The sequence below is a fragment of the Parasteatoda tepidariorum genome, chromosome 10 (genome assembly GCF_043381705.1).
Source record: "Parasteatoda tepidariorum isolate YZ-2023 chromosome 10, CAS_Ptep_4.0, whole genome shotgun sequence".
Lineage (NCBI taxonomy): Eukaryota > Metazoa > Arthropoda > Arachnida > Araneae > Theridiidae > Parasteatoda > Parasteatoda tepidariorum.
In genome coordinates, this window is record NC_092213.1 from 33,122,228 (window position 1) to 33,139,872 (window position 17,645).

The 17,645-nt window shown below is 28.8% G+C and overlaps 1 protein-coding gene across 3 annotated transcripts in view; it reads right to left on the reverse strand.

Annotated features, from left to right (window-relative positions):
* Positions 1 to 17,645, reverse strand: part of LOC107451897 (protein-L-histidine N-pros-methyltransferase) — a 376,215-nt gene that overhangs the window by 299,396 nt on the left and 59,174 nt on the right. For all 3 annotated transcript variants that reach the window (XM_043038695.2, XM_043038696.2, XM_043038697.2), the window contains exon 3: positions 12,949 to 13,139. In XM_043038695.2, coding sequence (XP_042894629.1) covers positions 12,949 to 13,139 — 191 coding nt within the window. The remainder of the gene's footprint in view (positions 1 to 12,948; positions 13,140 to 17,645) is intronic.

Here is a 17,645-nt window from a genome sequence, read left to right on the forward strand (position 1 = left end):
GGAATCTCATCCAATAAGCAACTTTAAAAAGTTATTAAATTCTAAGCATTATTATTCTATAAAATTGATGGATTCGCTTTGTGGTAGGAAATCTAATATTAGAAGTTGCTAAACATTTTTCACTATAACGGAATCAAATTAATGAATTAGCTTCATTAATTTGCATTTCATCCAATCTTGATCTTTTGAAAATTATTAAATAAATCCCAGTCTAAAAAATTCAATTCATCTACTAAATTCAATTATTTTTTTCAATTTGGCATGGTAAGTAATCTAATATACCACTTATTCAAACGTGGTTATTTGATTCTACTAAAGGATGCAACTCTACTAAATTAACTGATTATTGAATGACGAAGTTTTAAGAATCATATTTTTTAAAATTTGGGCGTTCGATGAGAGGTTAAGGTTTTTTAAAAAAAAATGTCTGGAGTGTTTGCTTTACATTTGCTGAAAAAAATTATATTTTCAACCAAGAGAAACTTCTGAAAACGTTGTTGTTGTCAGTTATTTCTACTAAATTAATGGAAGTTCTTTTTAATTGTATTATTACATCCAATATCAAACTTAATGAAGTTACAAAACCATTGACTTTGTAAATAAAACAATAGATATGTTTTATTTAATTTTGTTTATGTGATATTTCATCCAATATCCAACTTTAAAAAGCTACAAAATCATTGACTTTAGTAAATAAATTAACAGATAAGTTTTTATTTAAAATGATATCACATCCGATATTCAACTGAAAGGAACTACTAAGTCACTGATTCTGCAATTAAATTAATTTATAAGTAGACTAAAGCGGATAAGCCAGCCGATGAACAAATATAAGTGAATCAATTAAACATTAAATCAATATATCAGCGAAGAAACGAAATCGCAAACTGATTAAAAAGCAAATTAATTCATTAATATGCCAAAAAATCAAGCAGCAAATATCATAGAATCAATGAATAAGTTGAAAAACAAGTTAACAGGCCAAAGGAGTATCAAATCAATAAATAAGCAAATCAGAGAAACAATAAGTCAGCAAATCAATAAATGAACAATTAAGCGATTCAACAAATAAATGAAACAGTGAATTGATGAACTAACTATCTAGTAGGTCGAAAAATCAAAAATTCTTCGGTTTGGTTTTTCAAGTGATTAACCCATTTACTGATTTATTAATACCATGGCCAGCTGATTCCGTGATTCACTGATTAATTTATTTGCTGATTTGTCCATTCGCTCATCTTTTAGTCGGTTGATCCGTTATTCTTAATCGTAAGTATTTTTGCTACCGCTCGCTCAGTTTTTGATCTTCTAAATTATGATTCATTGATTTATTAATAAGCTTATTCATACGATTCTTTGATCAACTGATTTTCTAATTCAATGATTTTCTCTTAGTTTTATTGGTGTAATTCAATTACTTAATTGTTATACCTGCAGTATGAACGGGTTTTAACTGTAAGTTTCAGCAAAAAGCCGAAATTAAATTTTGATCGGGTATTCTCTAAACTTTGTAGAAAGAATACAAAATGTCCATAAAAAGGGCAAAATAAGGGTGGGTTTTAGACATTTCGCATTTTTACTACAGATTTCGAAAATTTACAGTACATATACAAAAAAGAAAAAAAGAAGAACTGAGGAAGATGGGCAAAAACTTTCATTTTTACGGAAATCAAGTTCATTGACAGATGAAAACGAGATGAAGAGGGGGCAAAAAGACCTATTTTTGAAGGAAACCCACACATCCTGTGGGGTGCTTTCGTGGGCCGTTAATCGAATTGAGGTCGCGTGTGAGGTTGAGGTTAACATCTTTAAGGAAATGCGAGAGAAAATAGTCTTCAAAATAGAACATTTTGCAAGAACATTTTCGAAACGCAGAATAGAACTCGATTCTGCGTTTCGAATATTGTTAAGCAAGCTATGCTTGATAAGACTAAACGTGCATATTATCAATAATAATATTTAAATAAATAATGCAAGAAGCAATTACAACTAATTGATATGTATTATAAGCATATTAACAGTTTAAACATAATCAACAAAAGAAAATGGTCCTAATTTGCATTATCTTTTGCAATTCGTTTGAGATCGAGAGATCAATTTCTTCAAAACGGCTCTCGACTAATCTTGGAAACAGATCGAGACTAGAACCTCCAGACTTTGTTAAACTTTCTTCAGTACACGGTTAATACTATTTAAAGTTTGAATTATTGATCTCATTCTCCGCTCATAACCATTCTGAGCTCATTTTGTACATTGTTCACAGTCTGCTCTCATAATCATTCTGATCTTGTTTTGTATGCTTTTTTCCTAGTCAGCCATGTAGAACTCGATTTGTATTCTGTTTTTAATCTATATGGATTCACAACCATGCTGAGCTTATTTTGTATATTGTTTCGAGTCTGCACTCACAACCATATTGAGCTCGTTTTATATTCAGCATGCATTCGTTAAAATGCTGATCTCGTTTTGCATAGTATATTCAGTCTGTCCTCACAAACTTGCTTATCTCGTTTTGTATATTGTTCTCAGACTACTCTCCCCACCATGCAGTGATAGTTTAGCAGACTGTTTCCAGTCTAAGCTCACAATCATGCTAAGATAGTTTGGCAGATTGTCTCCAGTCTACTCTCACAATCACGCTGAGATAAGCCGACTGTTTCCAGGCTACTCTCACAATCACGCTGAGATAGTTAAAGCGACTGTTTCCAGTCTAAGCTCACAACCATGCTGAGATAGTTTAGCAGACTGTTTCCAGCCTACTCTCACAGTCATGCTGAGATAGTTAAGCAGACTGTTTCCAGTCTACTCTCACAATCACGCTGAGATTGCCAACAAACCTGATGAGCTTCTTTTGTATAATTTTTCCAAACTACGCTCACAACCATGATGTGCTCATTTTCGTATATTGTTTCAAATCTACTATGCTGGGATTATTTTGTACACTGTTACCACTCTACATTCATTATCATGTTGGTATGAATCACTCCTAGCTGTTGACAAATTACAGTTCCATCGTTTTAGGGCTAGTAATTTAATGTTTTTGTGTCGTTTCTTCCAATACAATAAAAATAAGAAAAAGTTTCTTCAGATAATACTGATTTTATTTTATTTTATAACCGTCGTTGAACAGCCGACCCAATTTCATGGGTTTACGACTACTTACGTTCAACTCCGTAGCCTTGTAATTTTGAACCAATCCAGAAGACAAGGAAACTCCTGGATCAGTACCCCCAGAGGTATTGATTTGTTGTGGGAACATGGAGGACTTTGAGACTCGACAGATTTAACGTGCAGTAGTCACCATTTACTACACGGGGAGTCTTCGGCCGGCGAGGATCGAACCCACGACCTCTTTGATATGGGCCCAGCGCCCTACCGACCAGGCTATCCTGGCCTTAGATAATACTGATTGCTCTTTTTCTAGAATTGTAACTTGCTTCCATAAAGGGAAACATAAGGGGAGATAGGAATATTTTTAAAAAATATCATAAAAAGAGCCTAATTTTGAGCACAAATTTATACTAAATGTGTCTATAATGTATTATTCAATATAACATGATTTGATGATTTGATATTTGATTTTTTACAAATTCATACTAAATGTGTCAATAATGTATTATTTGACATAAAAAGAGCTTCATTTTTAATCATTCATTAATTAAAAAACACACTAAAAAATTACTCAAAAAGATGATTTTAGAGCAGAGCATCTAAAAATATCATGTTGGAGTTAACTTTGTTTTTTATTATTACTGTCTCCGTTTTCCACCCCCCCCCCATTTCTCAGAAAAACAAATTTATCCTTTTATTCGCATGAATGTTTAATTTAAATTTAAAAAAAAAACACGTAACAATATTTTTTAACTCTTCCATAACCATCCAAAGTAAAACGATTTTGCATTCTCCAACAGCAAAGTAAACAAGATTTCCTAAATCTCGTGCCAACAAATAAATACACAAACAAATCCATTTTTCAAAATCACGGAATACCGGTTCTGCGTTATCAATAAACAACACCAGTATGCAATCATAGCACAACACAAATCCAGTTTCATTACTTTCTACAGCGCAGAGAACAAAATAGATTTCTATATCTTGCTTTCCATTCGCTAGCTTCCGAAATTTGCATAATTATTTTCACTATGTTTATTTAGTTATTCACTTACCAGATTACACAAGCACTTGAGAGTTCTGAGTAATACGATATATTTTTTTGTTCTCGAATATTCATATTTCCCCAAGCGCTCCTTAAGCCAAACCAGCACATCCCTCCCCCGCAAGTTAAATTTATTTTCCCCGATTGACGTGACAGAAATCAATGATATTTCGTGCCTCACTCCTTGTATGTATCCATTCGTGATAATTGCTAAATTCTCCCCCGTATTTGCTTTGCCCAATCCCCCCCTGACATTGGAGGAATTGTGGAGTTACAGAGTATGATCTAATAAAAACTGTATTCGCATTATGCGCTTCGGGCTCTTCATTTTACAAGGCAGCCAATCAGGAGACAGAATTGTAAGCGCCTGGTGTGAAATGCCTTTTCTGGAGCAGAAAATAATTTAATTCTGTGATGTTCGTGCGTTAAAACGAACGGTGTAATACAAATTCAGCATTTGGAAAAAATTCCTTAAAACATCAAATCTAATCATAAATAAACTATATTTATCGAAATCCATTTTTATAATGATATCAGACTAGACACAGATGGGACAGAAACGTGAAACGACACATTTTAGAATGCTGTAGAATTTCGAAGGAATATATGATGCATTTTTTATTTTTTAGTTCAGAACGTAGGGTTACTGTCAGGATCCAATGTTTAATTACTTCAAAAACATAAGCAAAGCTGTTTTCAAAGAAAAGTTTATCGTTGTTTTTTGGAATGCTAAAGAATTCAGTATTCTGATGTAATATGATAGGAATTATTTAATGCTCAAAATGTAGGGTTTTATGCCTAATCTTATGTCTTTTTTCATCTAATGTCTACACGGAGGAAAAATTTTTTTGTAAGGTAATAATATTTCTTGTAAAAAAAAACAACATAATTCTAATTAATAAAACCAAAATATACGGAATTTAAACTCGAATTTGGTAACTTTTCGTTCATATTGTAACGGTTTACCGGAAATTCTAGTTACCACCCATTTAGTAAAAAATACAAAATTGAAAAGTAAATTTAACTTAAAAAATCATTTTTATGCCATGTCCTAAGGTATCATTATAAAATAACTAAATTTTACCACAATTACCTATTTAATCACATATTATAAAACCATATTTTATTGTTAATATTACCAAAATCGTAACCAAAGCTTTTTGGCAAAAAATAGCGAGCTTTTTAGTGTCCCCATAAAGCCAGAAACACGGTAAATTTTACCATATTTTTTTCTCAATGCTTGAATTGAAAATAGTTAAATAATTCAAAAGCAAACACATAGAAAAAAAATCAAAATATTATTTTTGGGGGTGTTTTAGAATGTAATATTTTAAGGAAATAGGTGTGGAACGTTTTATATTCTTTGCATATGTAAGCTTAGAATATAGACATTTTACTAGGGATGAGATATTTAAAATGTTTAATTAATACAAAAAAATGCAAAGATTTAGAAATGAATTAAAACGGTATTTATCGTAATATATCAGAATGTTGTAATTGGATAAAATATGTGAGGCATTTTTATTATTTTAAGTTCAAACTGTATAAACTAGTTCATCAATTTATAAAATCTTTCAAGAATTTAAAAAGGAAAAAAAATATAATTTTCGGAACGTTGCAGAACATTTTCATATAAAAATTTTTCATCTCTTGATTTTGATGAAATATGCGACGTTTAAGAATTGTTCAAGCAAATAAAAATATGGATGTTACCAACGATAAAAAAATTGTAACGCAAGAAAATTAGAAAAATGATATTGAAGGTGAAAAAAGAACTAAATTGGAATTGGATTGTGTGAAGCATTGATTCTGATGGCAGTTGATGTATTTAAATTAAAAACCCTTGCAACTGTTATAAGATAAAATTACATGATTAAAAAACTTCATTCGCTTAAAAAATATTCAAATTGGCTGTATATAACATGTTTCAAGCTCTCAAAAATAGGCGCTCATTTTCACGACTAGCCAGACGTGAATAAGATGGAAAAAAAGTGTTTATCCCTTTTAGTTTACCTCATTCACGTCTAACAAATCTTGATAATTGGCGTTGATTTTTGATCCCTTTGAAACATGTCGACTGTTATAGCCAATCTGTATAATTTTTAAGCGAATAAAGTTTTCTAATCAATACCACTTCCGTTTCTTGAAATATTTTTTAATATAAGATAAAATGCTTCAAAACTCTACTTGTACTCGGTATTTTTTTTTACATATCAAAAGATATCATAACAAATTCTAATAGATGATTGCTATTTTCAGATAATGACTGTTATGTTTCTCTTTAAAACTCATAAATAAATTCAATAAAATTTTACCTGAGGTTTCAGGAAAAAACTTATCAAAAAGTTTAATAAAAGTCTTGTAAATTTGATTTGAATGAAATGCGAAGAATTGCTACAGGGTACAGAAAAAAAACAGATTTCTTATTACACACCACTTTTATATTGACTTTAGAAGAATCCTTAAAAGTTTTCCAGACATCATAGGATTTTCATCAAAGAAGTTAAATAAAACTTCTCTTTAAACTGCAAAGTTTCGACTGAAATATTATAATTAGGTTTCACTAAAGTAAAATGCGATTTGTTAAATGGAGTCATTTTTGTATAGCTTTTCAGAATATAGATATTTAACGAGTGTAGATTGCTATATTTAGGATGATTTACTAATTATAGTTGAGAAACTGTTCTGACTGTTTCATAAGCGAGAATTTAGAGAGAAAAAATGTTTTTTTAATGCTACTGTTTCGTTTTGAAATTCTAGACCTGAATTTTTGAGTCTAGTGCATTGTCCCGACAATTGGTTAATCGACAGCTCTATTGCCTGGCAGGTACGTTTGCCAGACAGAATCTTGACATAAGTAGCCCAGTCTTATTTAAGAGTTTAAACAGTTGCCAGCAAAGAATCCTATACTCATTTTCATTCCCTGTCGGGCAAGCGTATCTGTCGGGAAAATAAATTGTCTCAAAATTTGCATGTAGAGAAAAATCTAATGTCGTGCAAATGTATGTGCCAAGAAAATGAATTGTCAGGCAAACATACCTGTCGGGCAAAAGAGCTGTCGGGTAAATGTAATCATGCATTCGAGTAGTCGAGCAACTGATTATCTGACAAATAACGGAATCCGAAATTTTCGTATTACAGGTTTAGCAATGTTTCTGCCTTCGAGATTTTTTACGGTTATGTTCCAGTCGGATACAATATACGGTTTAATAGCGAATACATTAGCTATCAAGTTAACTTGATCTTCAAAAAATCTGAAAAACAGTAAAAAAAAATTGCTGGCACTCATATTGTCAAGGAATTTCAGCTGAAAATTACAGTAAGTCTATAGTTTTTTCTTTTTTTTTAATTATAATTTTAAAAAAAATTATAATTCAAGGAGCATATAAGAAACAGTTGTGCAAACAAGCCTGATAGTTTAACAAAAAAAAGTCTGAGTTTGGCTGCTGGTTGTCAAAAAGCAAGCAAAAATTAATTGGTCAATTCAACGTTTTCAATTCCTATAAAAAATAATAAAAGAAATTAATGACTTAAAAGACCAGTCCCTTTGATTTTATTTGCAGACAAAATCGGATAAAATGTACTGCCCGAAACGTTGTAGTTGAACAGAATGTTTGTAGTCGAGCAAAAGTTGTCAAATTAATGTTTGTAGTCGGACAAAATAAAAAAGGCGATTCCATTTGTAGCTTTTCTCGCTTTGTTCCGAAATTTTATTTAAGTCGAAGAATTTCTATGCGTAATGAAATTAAAAATTATATAGTGTTTCTATATTTCGATATGTCCCAGGAGAAACTTAACGATGTAGTGGTAAAAAGTTGTGGAAAAATTGCTGGAAACTTAGACAACAGCACATTTTACTTTCGATAATTGTTCATTATATTTTCGATAATTGTACAATAGTGATAATGCAAAGTTTCATTATGCAAAGTTTTGCTTAGCTCCTGTGCGGTATGCTCGTATAGCAGTATGCTCATACACTCTCTACACACAATATACGAAATTAATTTGAACTGGACAGACTGATTTTGCTCCTATTGAGCAGATACATTTTATGATTCCTCATTCCTTGAGTAAAAAAATAAAAAATAAGACATATAATAAGTTTTTTTACGAAATATTTTAGCTTAAAAATAAGTTCTTTGTTAAAGAAAATTATTGTTAAATCCCATAAACGCTCTATTCTTCAATTCTAGATTCCAATTATTATTTTATCATTCTAATTATTATTAATATCTTCATCTAATAATAATAGCACTACAAACCGCTTTCATTTTATTATTACATATTTTTTAAATTAAAAAACTTTATGAATAACAAAAGATTGGAAAGAATTAAACGTTGTTCAACCGAATTTATTAAAAATGATAAAATCAACTTCAATTATAACTTGAAAGCTAATCTATTTTATTTTCTATTTCAGAAAAAAATTGAAATGAACAATACTTTCTAGAATCGAACCTGACAAGAATTCTGGAATTGAATCGTTTTTAATTCTAGAATAAAATGAAATTAAAATAATTTCAGAAACTTTTTTTAGTTCACGTTTCATTTCTTCATCTGCAATGGCGTATAAGCTGCACTTACCTATCTTGTTTCTTTTTTCAGAACTAAGAGATTGCTTCAGAGTCAGCAGTCTAATTTCTAAAACGTTAGAGCTTACTAAATTCCGCTTTAATAAGAAAAGGCATAAAAAAAATGCTGAAAATTTAGTAGCTAGTACTTCTCAGATTTAATTACTTAAGCCTCGAGTTAGATATAAATTTCTGGAATCGAAAATGGAAAAAAAATAATTCTAGAATTGGAAATGAAGAAGTTAGAGCAACCATTTTTAATTCCAGAATGAAATGAAAATTAAAATAAAATACAATTTTTTTTAGTTTACGTTTCACTTCATCTGCAATGGCGTATAAATTGCACTTACCTGTTCTTGCTTCTTTTTTTTTAATAAAAAAACTATAAGACATCTTGAGAGTAAGCATTCCAGTTTCTAAAATTTTAGAGGTTATTGAATTCTGCTCCGGTAAGAAAAGTTACATAAAAAAAAAATGATGGAAATTTGATAGCTGGTATTTCTTATTGTCTTAATAAGGTAAGAATTAAGTCTCAATATTAAAACATTTGCCTTTTTTACTTTGGGAAGTTTTTATGAGTGCTACTGCTCAACCAATAAAAAAAACATGAAGATTTTGTACTCCTCTATAGAAAAACAACATCTCCACAATATGCTATCCACAAATAATTTTTTGTTTATTATAACCAAATCAGGCATTTAATAAAAAGCCGGATTTTCTTGGCATTCTATAAGCTTTTTTATTTAATTTTTTTAAAGGTGAAACAAATTAAGCGAGAAAAAAAATCCAAAGCGTTTTATTTTGTTCAAAAATTTCTTTTAGAAGAAGAATTTTTAGAGAAAGGCAAAAAAATATTCACATTATATGCCAATTGAAATTTGGTGCTTAAAATTTGCTTCCTTATTTGTTTTGCGAAAATTTTAAATCTTACTGCATAACTTTGTTAAAAATCCTGACAAATGTTGCTTATTTTTGAGACATAAAACACAAAATAGTGTTTCCATTTGTAGAAAATTTCAGACCTTGTCTCCAGTTTCATTCGAGAACTTTTTTTAATGGAGAATTATTAATGCTATACTTTTATAAAATAAGACATAAAAAGTATTTTTACTGTTCTATAAATGATGAACTTCAGTAGAAATTTACATTAAAAACTTGCAGAAGTTTATCTTTAAAGTTAAGAATTTTTTTCATATTTATTCTCAAGAAATATCTAGTCGTGCAATTATTCTGCAGATAAAATAATCCTATAGACTACTAGGAAGCATAATAAGCTTTTAACACATAAATTTTTCAGGAAATTTTCATTAGTGCAACTGTCCGGTAGACAAAAAGTCAATTCCTCAACATCAACCTCTTTTAAATAAAATTGTTCAGAAATTTTAAACAGTGCAATTGTTTTCCGGATAAAAATTCCATTTACTAACATAAACCAATATATGCTTTCTACAGAGAACATTTCTCTTGCATAGCATTTTCATGTAAAGCAAATTTTGTATGAAAATATGCGTTTTAACTAAAGAAAAATGTTAAATTCTGATATCTTTATTTATGGATGAGTTATTTTGATCACAGTGTTGCATTGTAATAAATTAAAATATTCATTTGTTTCGTTTAAAAAAAACTTGTGTAAACTGTGTTAAATAAAAAATAGAGTAAATCTGGCCATTTTAAATCACTGACCACGCTTTGTTTCGAAAATTATTTTCCTAAAACAGAATCAAAACAAATATTCACCCATTTATGGACGTTCTTGTCATAAACCAGCATAGAAGACTTCGGGCCAAAGCGTGGAATATTTGAGTCATCAGCCAATCTGATTTTTCGAAGCTATTCTCAAGAAATACTTCAGTTTCATTGTCGGCTTCACTTAAGACAAAAGAATCTCTCAATTTACTGTCCACTAGATCCAAATCCACGTCATACCACTAAAACAATAATTAATTTTAAGTTTTAAGACTATTTCACTTCAAAAAAACAAAATTTTTAGAAAAATGAGTAGAATGAAAATTATGATGATGAAATAATGAAAAATGAAAGTAATTTAATAAATAAGTGCTCTTTGATTATTGTTTGATTTTCTACTCATATATTACCCTGTTACTTATTTGTTACATATAATGAAATTAAATTGTTTTATGTGTTATAATACAATTCAATTATTCCCAAATATTAATTTTAATGTCACAATACTATTTTCGGTCATAATTAAAGTGTAAAATAAACGCAGTATTAAAAAAATACCCCGCTATTGAGTTATTAGTAGGTCTGTTTTATGATAAATGCGGCAACTTTATTTGGCAATTACGTTCATAAATTTTTAAAATTATTTTAAAACTATAATCAAATTTTCATTCATTTTTTAAAATTACAATTGACTTCATCTCATAGTTTTTTTTATTTATTTATTCATATTTTACTTTTTAAGAACAAAGTAATTATTGAATGAATTACATTTTCAAAATATTTTCTTTTCGTTAAACTTTTAATAAGGTGTTGTGATTAATAATCATTATATAACCTTACATTGTTTCAATATCGTGAATATCAAAACATCACGATTCATACTTATTGCTTTTTCCACAATATATTAAACTTTCTAACTGATTAATTTAATTTCGTTACGTAGATTTTTATGAAAGTGTTAATTTGTGAAATGATTTGTGATTTAATTAACCTCTCTTGATCTACTCCAATTTTTTAAAAAAATTGGTAAAATACACAGAGAGGTAAACATGAAAAAAAAACACATTTTNCAATGGCGTATAAATTGCACTTACCTGTTCTTGGTTTTTTTTTTGTTTAAAAAAAAAAACTAAAAGACATCTTGAGAGTAAGCATTCCAGTTTCTAAAATTTTAGAGGTTATTGAATTCTGCTCAGGTAAGAAAAGTTACATAAAAAAAATGATGGAAATTTGATAGCTAGTATTTCTTATTGTTTTAATAAGGTAAGAATTAAGTCTCAATATCAAAAACCTTTGCCTTTTTTACTTTGGAAAGTTTTTATAAGTGCTACTGCTATATGTTTTTATAACCAATAAAAAAAACGATTTTGTACTTCTCTATAGCAAAACAACATCTCCATAATATGCTATCCACAAATAATATTTTGCTTATTATAACCAAAGCAGGCATTAATTAAAAAGCCGGATTTTCTTGACATTCAATGAGCGTTTTTATTTTATTTTTTTAAAGGGGAAAAAAGAAAAATTAAGCGAGAAAAAAAAATCTAATGCGTTTTATTTTTGTTCAAGAATTTTCAGAGAAAAGCAAAAAAATATTCACATTACATGCCAATTTAAATTTGGTGCTTAAAATTTGCTTCCTTATTTGTTTTGTGAAAATTTGAAATGTTACTGCTTGACTTTTTTAAACATCCTGACATATTTTGCTTATTTTTGAGCCACAAAACAAGAAATAGTGTTTCTATTTGTAGAAAGTTTCAGACAACATTTCAGAAAAGTTCAGTCATTTGTAGAAAGTTGCAGAAAGTTTCATTTGAGAACGTATTTTTAATGGAGAATTAATAATGCTATACTTTTAAAAAAATAGACATAATAGTTTTTTTTATTGTTCAATAAATGATAAACTTTAGTATAAATTTACATAAAAAACTTTCAAAAGTTTATCTTTAAAGTTTTTTCATATTTGTTCTCAGGAAATATTTAATGCAATTATTCTACAGATAAAATAATATAATCGACTAATAAGAATCTTCAGAAGCTTTTTACACATAAATGTTTCGGGAAATTTTTATTTGTGCTACTGTTCTATAGACAAAAAATCAATTCACCAATATCAACCTCTTTTAAACAAAATTTTTCAGAAATTTTAAATAGTGCAATTGTTTTTCGGATAAAAATTCAATTTATTAACATAAACCAATATATGCTTTCTACACGGAACATTTTTCTTGCCTAACACAAAATATGCAATATTTCCATAGGTTTGTTCATGTAAAACAAATTTCGTATGATAATTTACTTTCTAATTAAAGAAAAATGTTAAATCCTGATATCTTTATTTATGGGTGAGTTATTTTACACAATGTTGCATTGTAATAAATTAAAATATTCATTTGTTTCCGTTTAAAAAAAACTTTCTATCGGCCTTTAAACTAAGTAAAATTAAAAATAGAGTAAATTTGGCCATATTAAATCAATGACCAAGCTTTGTTTCGAAAATTATTTTCCTAAAGCAGAATCAAAACAAATATTCACCCATTTATAGACGTTCTTGTCATAAACCAACACAGAAGACTTCTCGCCAAAGCGTGGAATATTTGAGTCATCAGCCAATCTGATTTTTCGAAGCTATTCTCAAGAAATACTTCAGTTTCATTGTCGGCTTCACTTAAGACAAAAGAATCTCTCAATTTACTGTCCACTAGATCCAAATCCACGTCATACCACTAAAACAATAATTATTTTTAAGTTTTAAGATGGCAAAAACAAAATTTTTAGAAAAATGATGGCATTGAATAAGTAATTTAATAAATAAGTGCGCTTTGATTATTGTTTGATTTTCTACTTATATATTACCCTGTTATTTATTTGTTGCATATAATGAAATTAAATTGTATTATGTGTTATAATACAATTCAATCATTCCCAAATATTAATTTTAATGTCACAATACTATTTTCGGTCATAATTAAAGCGTAAAATAAACGCAGTATTACAAAAATACCGCGCTATTGAGTTATTAGTAGATCTGTTTTATGATAAATGCGGCAACTTAATTTAGCAATTACGTTTATAAATTTTTAAAATTATTTTAAAACTTTAATCAAATTTTCATGCATTTTTTAAAATTACAATTGACTTCAGCTCATAGTTTTTTTTTATTTCTTATTTATTTATTTATATTTTACTTTTTAAGAACAAAGTAATCATTGAATGAATTACATTTTTAATAAATATTTCTTTTTCGTTAAACTTTTGATCACGTGTTGTGATTAATAATCATTATATAAGCTTACATTGTTTCAATATCGTGAAATCATGAATATCAAAACATCACGATTTATACTAATTGCTTTTTCCGTAATATAATAAACTTTCTAATTGATTAATTTAATTTCTTTACGTTGATTTTTATGAAAGTGTTAATTTGTGAAATGATTTGTGATTTAATTAACCTCTCTTGATCTACTCCAATTTTTTAAAAAAATTGGTAAAATACACAGAGAGGTAAACATGAAAAAAAAACACATTTTGAACTTGAAATCTTATTTTAAATTGATACTTTTTTTCTAATTATTTCATATTATGAAATAACAGAAAGAAACTTTTTCGTTGAAATTTTAAAGTTTTCAATGACATCTTATAGTTAAATCCAACAATTTAGTGAAAAGGGCTAGATTTTAAAGTCGATTTGCCACCCTTGATGTGCGGTTTATTTGAACTATAACATTTTTTGGATACTATTTAATGCTATTTTATTGAACAAAACCCTTCACTGTTTTATTTTATACTGTTAATATCTTATTTGTATAGTATAGAAGACAACTTTGTCACGTATAGCTAAAATATCATGATTTAAACCTAACTATTAATATTTTTTATGCTATATTGAACAAAGACGATTGTACATTTTCTATTAGGTATTTAAAAAGCAGTATACACAAGATAACTGAACAATAGCGCTGTATCGTATGACCACGTAAACCAACAAACATTAGGTCTTCTTCAAAGTTTTTTAAATTCTAAACAGGCAGAATATTTCGTTAGGCATAGATGATATACTAGTCTTAAACCAGTCATTTTCAAAGTTGTAGCAAGTCAAGTTAACTTGCTTCCAATTTATTGAGTAAATTAAGGATTCAAATTAAGGCAGAATTAATTTTTAATATATAGAAATTTATTGAGTACAAAAGTTAAAGATTTGTTTTAAATGTAGTTATTGTTCACACTGTCAAAATTTTTTTGTATGTTTCATGCATTGTTTGATATTAGTTTTGACAAATGCTGTTTTCTTTTTCCTTCTTTCTCTCTTTTTTTTTTGATCAAACTATAAAGTTTTTCAAGTGTTGTATCACTGATTAATCTGATTAAAAATTTCAACGAACCGTAGTGACTCAGGGTATAGAGCGTTCACCTCTAAATGAGGTGAACCAGATTCGAATATTAGCGATGGCTGGTTGATATGAATTCTGCTTTCGGTTCGCACTGACCACAGTGCTGACGTAAAATATCTTCTGTGGTAGTTGGATCATGTGTTAGAATCCCCTTGCAACTAGGCAAAACATTTGAGGTTTTCCTCTTAATGTAACGCAAAAGCAAACTGGTTCCTTAAAAAAGACTTCCACAAAGGTTAGTTTGTATCGATGCTTGATCCAGGAATTCCTAGGTCTTTTAAATTGGGTCCAAAATTACAAGGATACGAAATTAAACATTGATAGACAGACTTAGTTCGGCTGTTCAATGCCAGTTATAAAAAATAATGTATGGTACGCTAAATGAAATTTTTTCAATGTGTGGAGAATATAAAGTTTTAAGAATTTTTAAAAGCAATTTTTTTAAAATTTTAAAAATTTAGAGAACGTATATCAGCAATCTAGCTACCCAAAATTTGGTGATATAAATAAAGATATGCCGTTTATATTATATTAATTTTGAGTATACCATTTCTTTCTTAAAGAAAGAATACTTGCATAGATTTCCAAAGTCATGGAACTGGAATTTTTTATGCACAAGACAAACAATTTCAAGATTAAAATTCAACTTCAACGTTCATTATTTGCAGCGACTTTCTGATGCACAAAGCAAACTTTAATCTTCGTTCCGGGAACACTTTGTTAGTTTCCCTTTTATGGTAGACATTGTTTAGGAAAGAAAAAGATAAATAAAGAAAAATTCTTATGACGTTCTATTTCCTAACTTTACGGGCCCATGACAGCGTGTAACGTTACAATAATTGAATCTTCCCGACTCCTGCATAATTGTAGAAATGACGATACTTTTTAATCTCGGACCTACCCCTTGCTGTGTTTTTTAGGCTCAAAAGAATGTCTGCCTAAAAATATTTTCCCTACCTCCAACCGAGTTTTTCGTATCAACACGCTAACAACATATCTCTGATAATGGCAGCACCAAAAAAGAAGGCGAAAGAAGGAAAAATGAAGGAAAAAAATATTTTTTTTAACTCAGAAGATCCCCCCATATGCTTAGTGCGTAATAATGCAGAAAATTATTTTTTTCCCTACGGAAGCTCGAAAATTCGTCTAAAATGAGCTAGACTTGCATTTCTTTCACTTTTTAGCCCCCTCCCCTCGGTATCTTAAAAAGATGTATTTTTCGGTATACTAGCTTGGGGGGGGGATGTAATAACGCTTTTAGAGGAAAAGAAAATAAGGCTGGGGGGTGTAGAGCAGGGTGGAAGAAGTAAAGAAATTGGGGAGGGTCCCAAAGAAGTATACGAAACGTTCTGTATAATGAACACTAGGGATTCTCCTATTAAAGACAGTGCATGTACATCATTTTGTGTTCCAACTATGCACTAGAAAGGTCTTAAGTCTTCTTTACTAGTTTTTTTTTTCTTTCTTTTTTTGCAGCCTATCATTTTCACAACAAACGAGAAATTTTCGTAGCATTTTTCATTTAAAAATTTACTTTTTTTTCTCTCAGCTCTTTCTCTTAGCTTAAGAAAACGTATTTTTTATTACACTTGGCGCTTCTTTTAAGAGAGAAATTTTTTTTAATAAATGGTTAAAGGCGAAGATCGTTTGTACAGATCGCCAAAATAATAAACTTTCTAAAAAGCGCTTCTTTAATGTTACGCGCTTTCTGATGCTAGGAGAACATTTTAGAAAATTCTTTTATACCTTAATTATATTTCGTAGCTTATGTTCTTTAACGCGTTTTATTTTTTAGCTTTTATTTTTGTAAGTAGTTTGCCCTAGAGGTAGTTTTTGGAAGCGAGCTTCGATCAAAGTAATTTGATTTTTCCTTCCAATTAAAAGTGGAATTTTTCTTAGTGTTCCAAAACCAGTCCTTAAAGAGAAGTTTTTTTTTTAAAGAAAATATGTTTTATTTAAGGTCATAAAATCCATAAATATGTTAGATATAAAATATAGACAATATTTTATAGGATAAAAATACACTATCATTTATTGTTTTGTACTAAGTAAGCACTATCCACAATATTATACATTACAATATTATACAAAGTCGAAAATTGAACAAGTACATATAACAAAAAGAACATATTTTAAACACAATATTATACATAAATATGAAATATAACATAAGCCATGAAAATATATAAAATGTAATAGATGATTAAAAATGTTTTTGCTTTTCTGAAAGTGTGCTTTATCCAATATTATGCACAACACAATTGCAAAATTAAAACCAATTCAATCATTCAATATTATAAAATTTATAAATACATTTTTATTCTTTGACATTCCATAAAATCGAAATACGTAATGCATCATTCATTATTATACATCAATAATCATCATTCGTCATATATTATAAACACATCATACAAACAGAACACAATATAATAATTAAAAAGAATATTAAATATTATACAAATAAAACTTAATACGTTATACGTAAAATTAAAACATTGCTACAATTGTAATTTTTGAGTGTGTTAAATTATAATATCATTCAAACTTGCAGCTAGTAGTGCTCAACTTGTACAGAAGCATGGCGCATTATAAAGATCTCAGAAAAATTGCATCTTATTATGGTTAAAAGGTACCAATGTAATGGTCCATTATTGAACTGATTCTTCTAAGAATTACAAACTCTTCTTAATTTTCGATTTAGGTCACATTATGACATTCTGGATAAAAGTTCTCTGCATTTTTACTCAATGACGACAATATTTTTCCTTGGACCTCCTTTCTTGCGAAAACCAAACATAAAGTGCCATATCTACATTCATAGTTTTTTTTATTTAT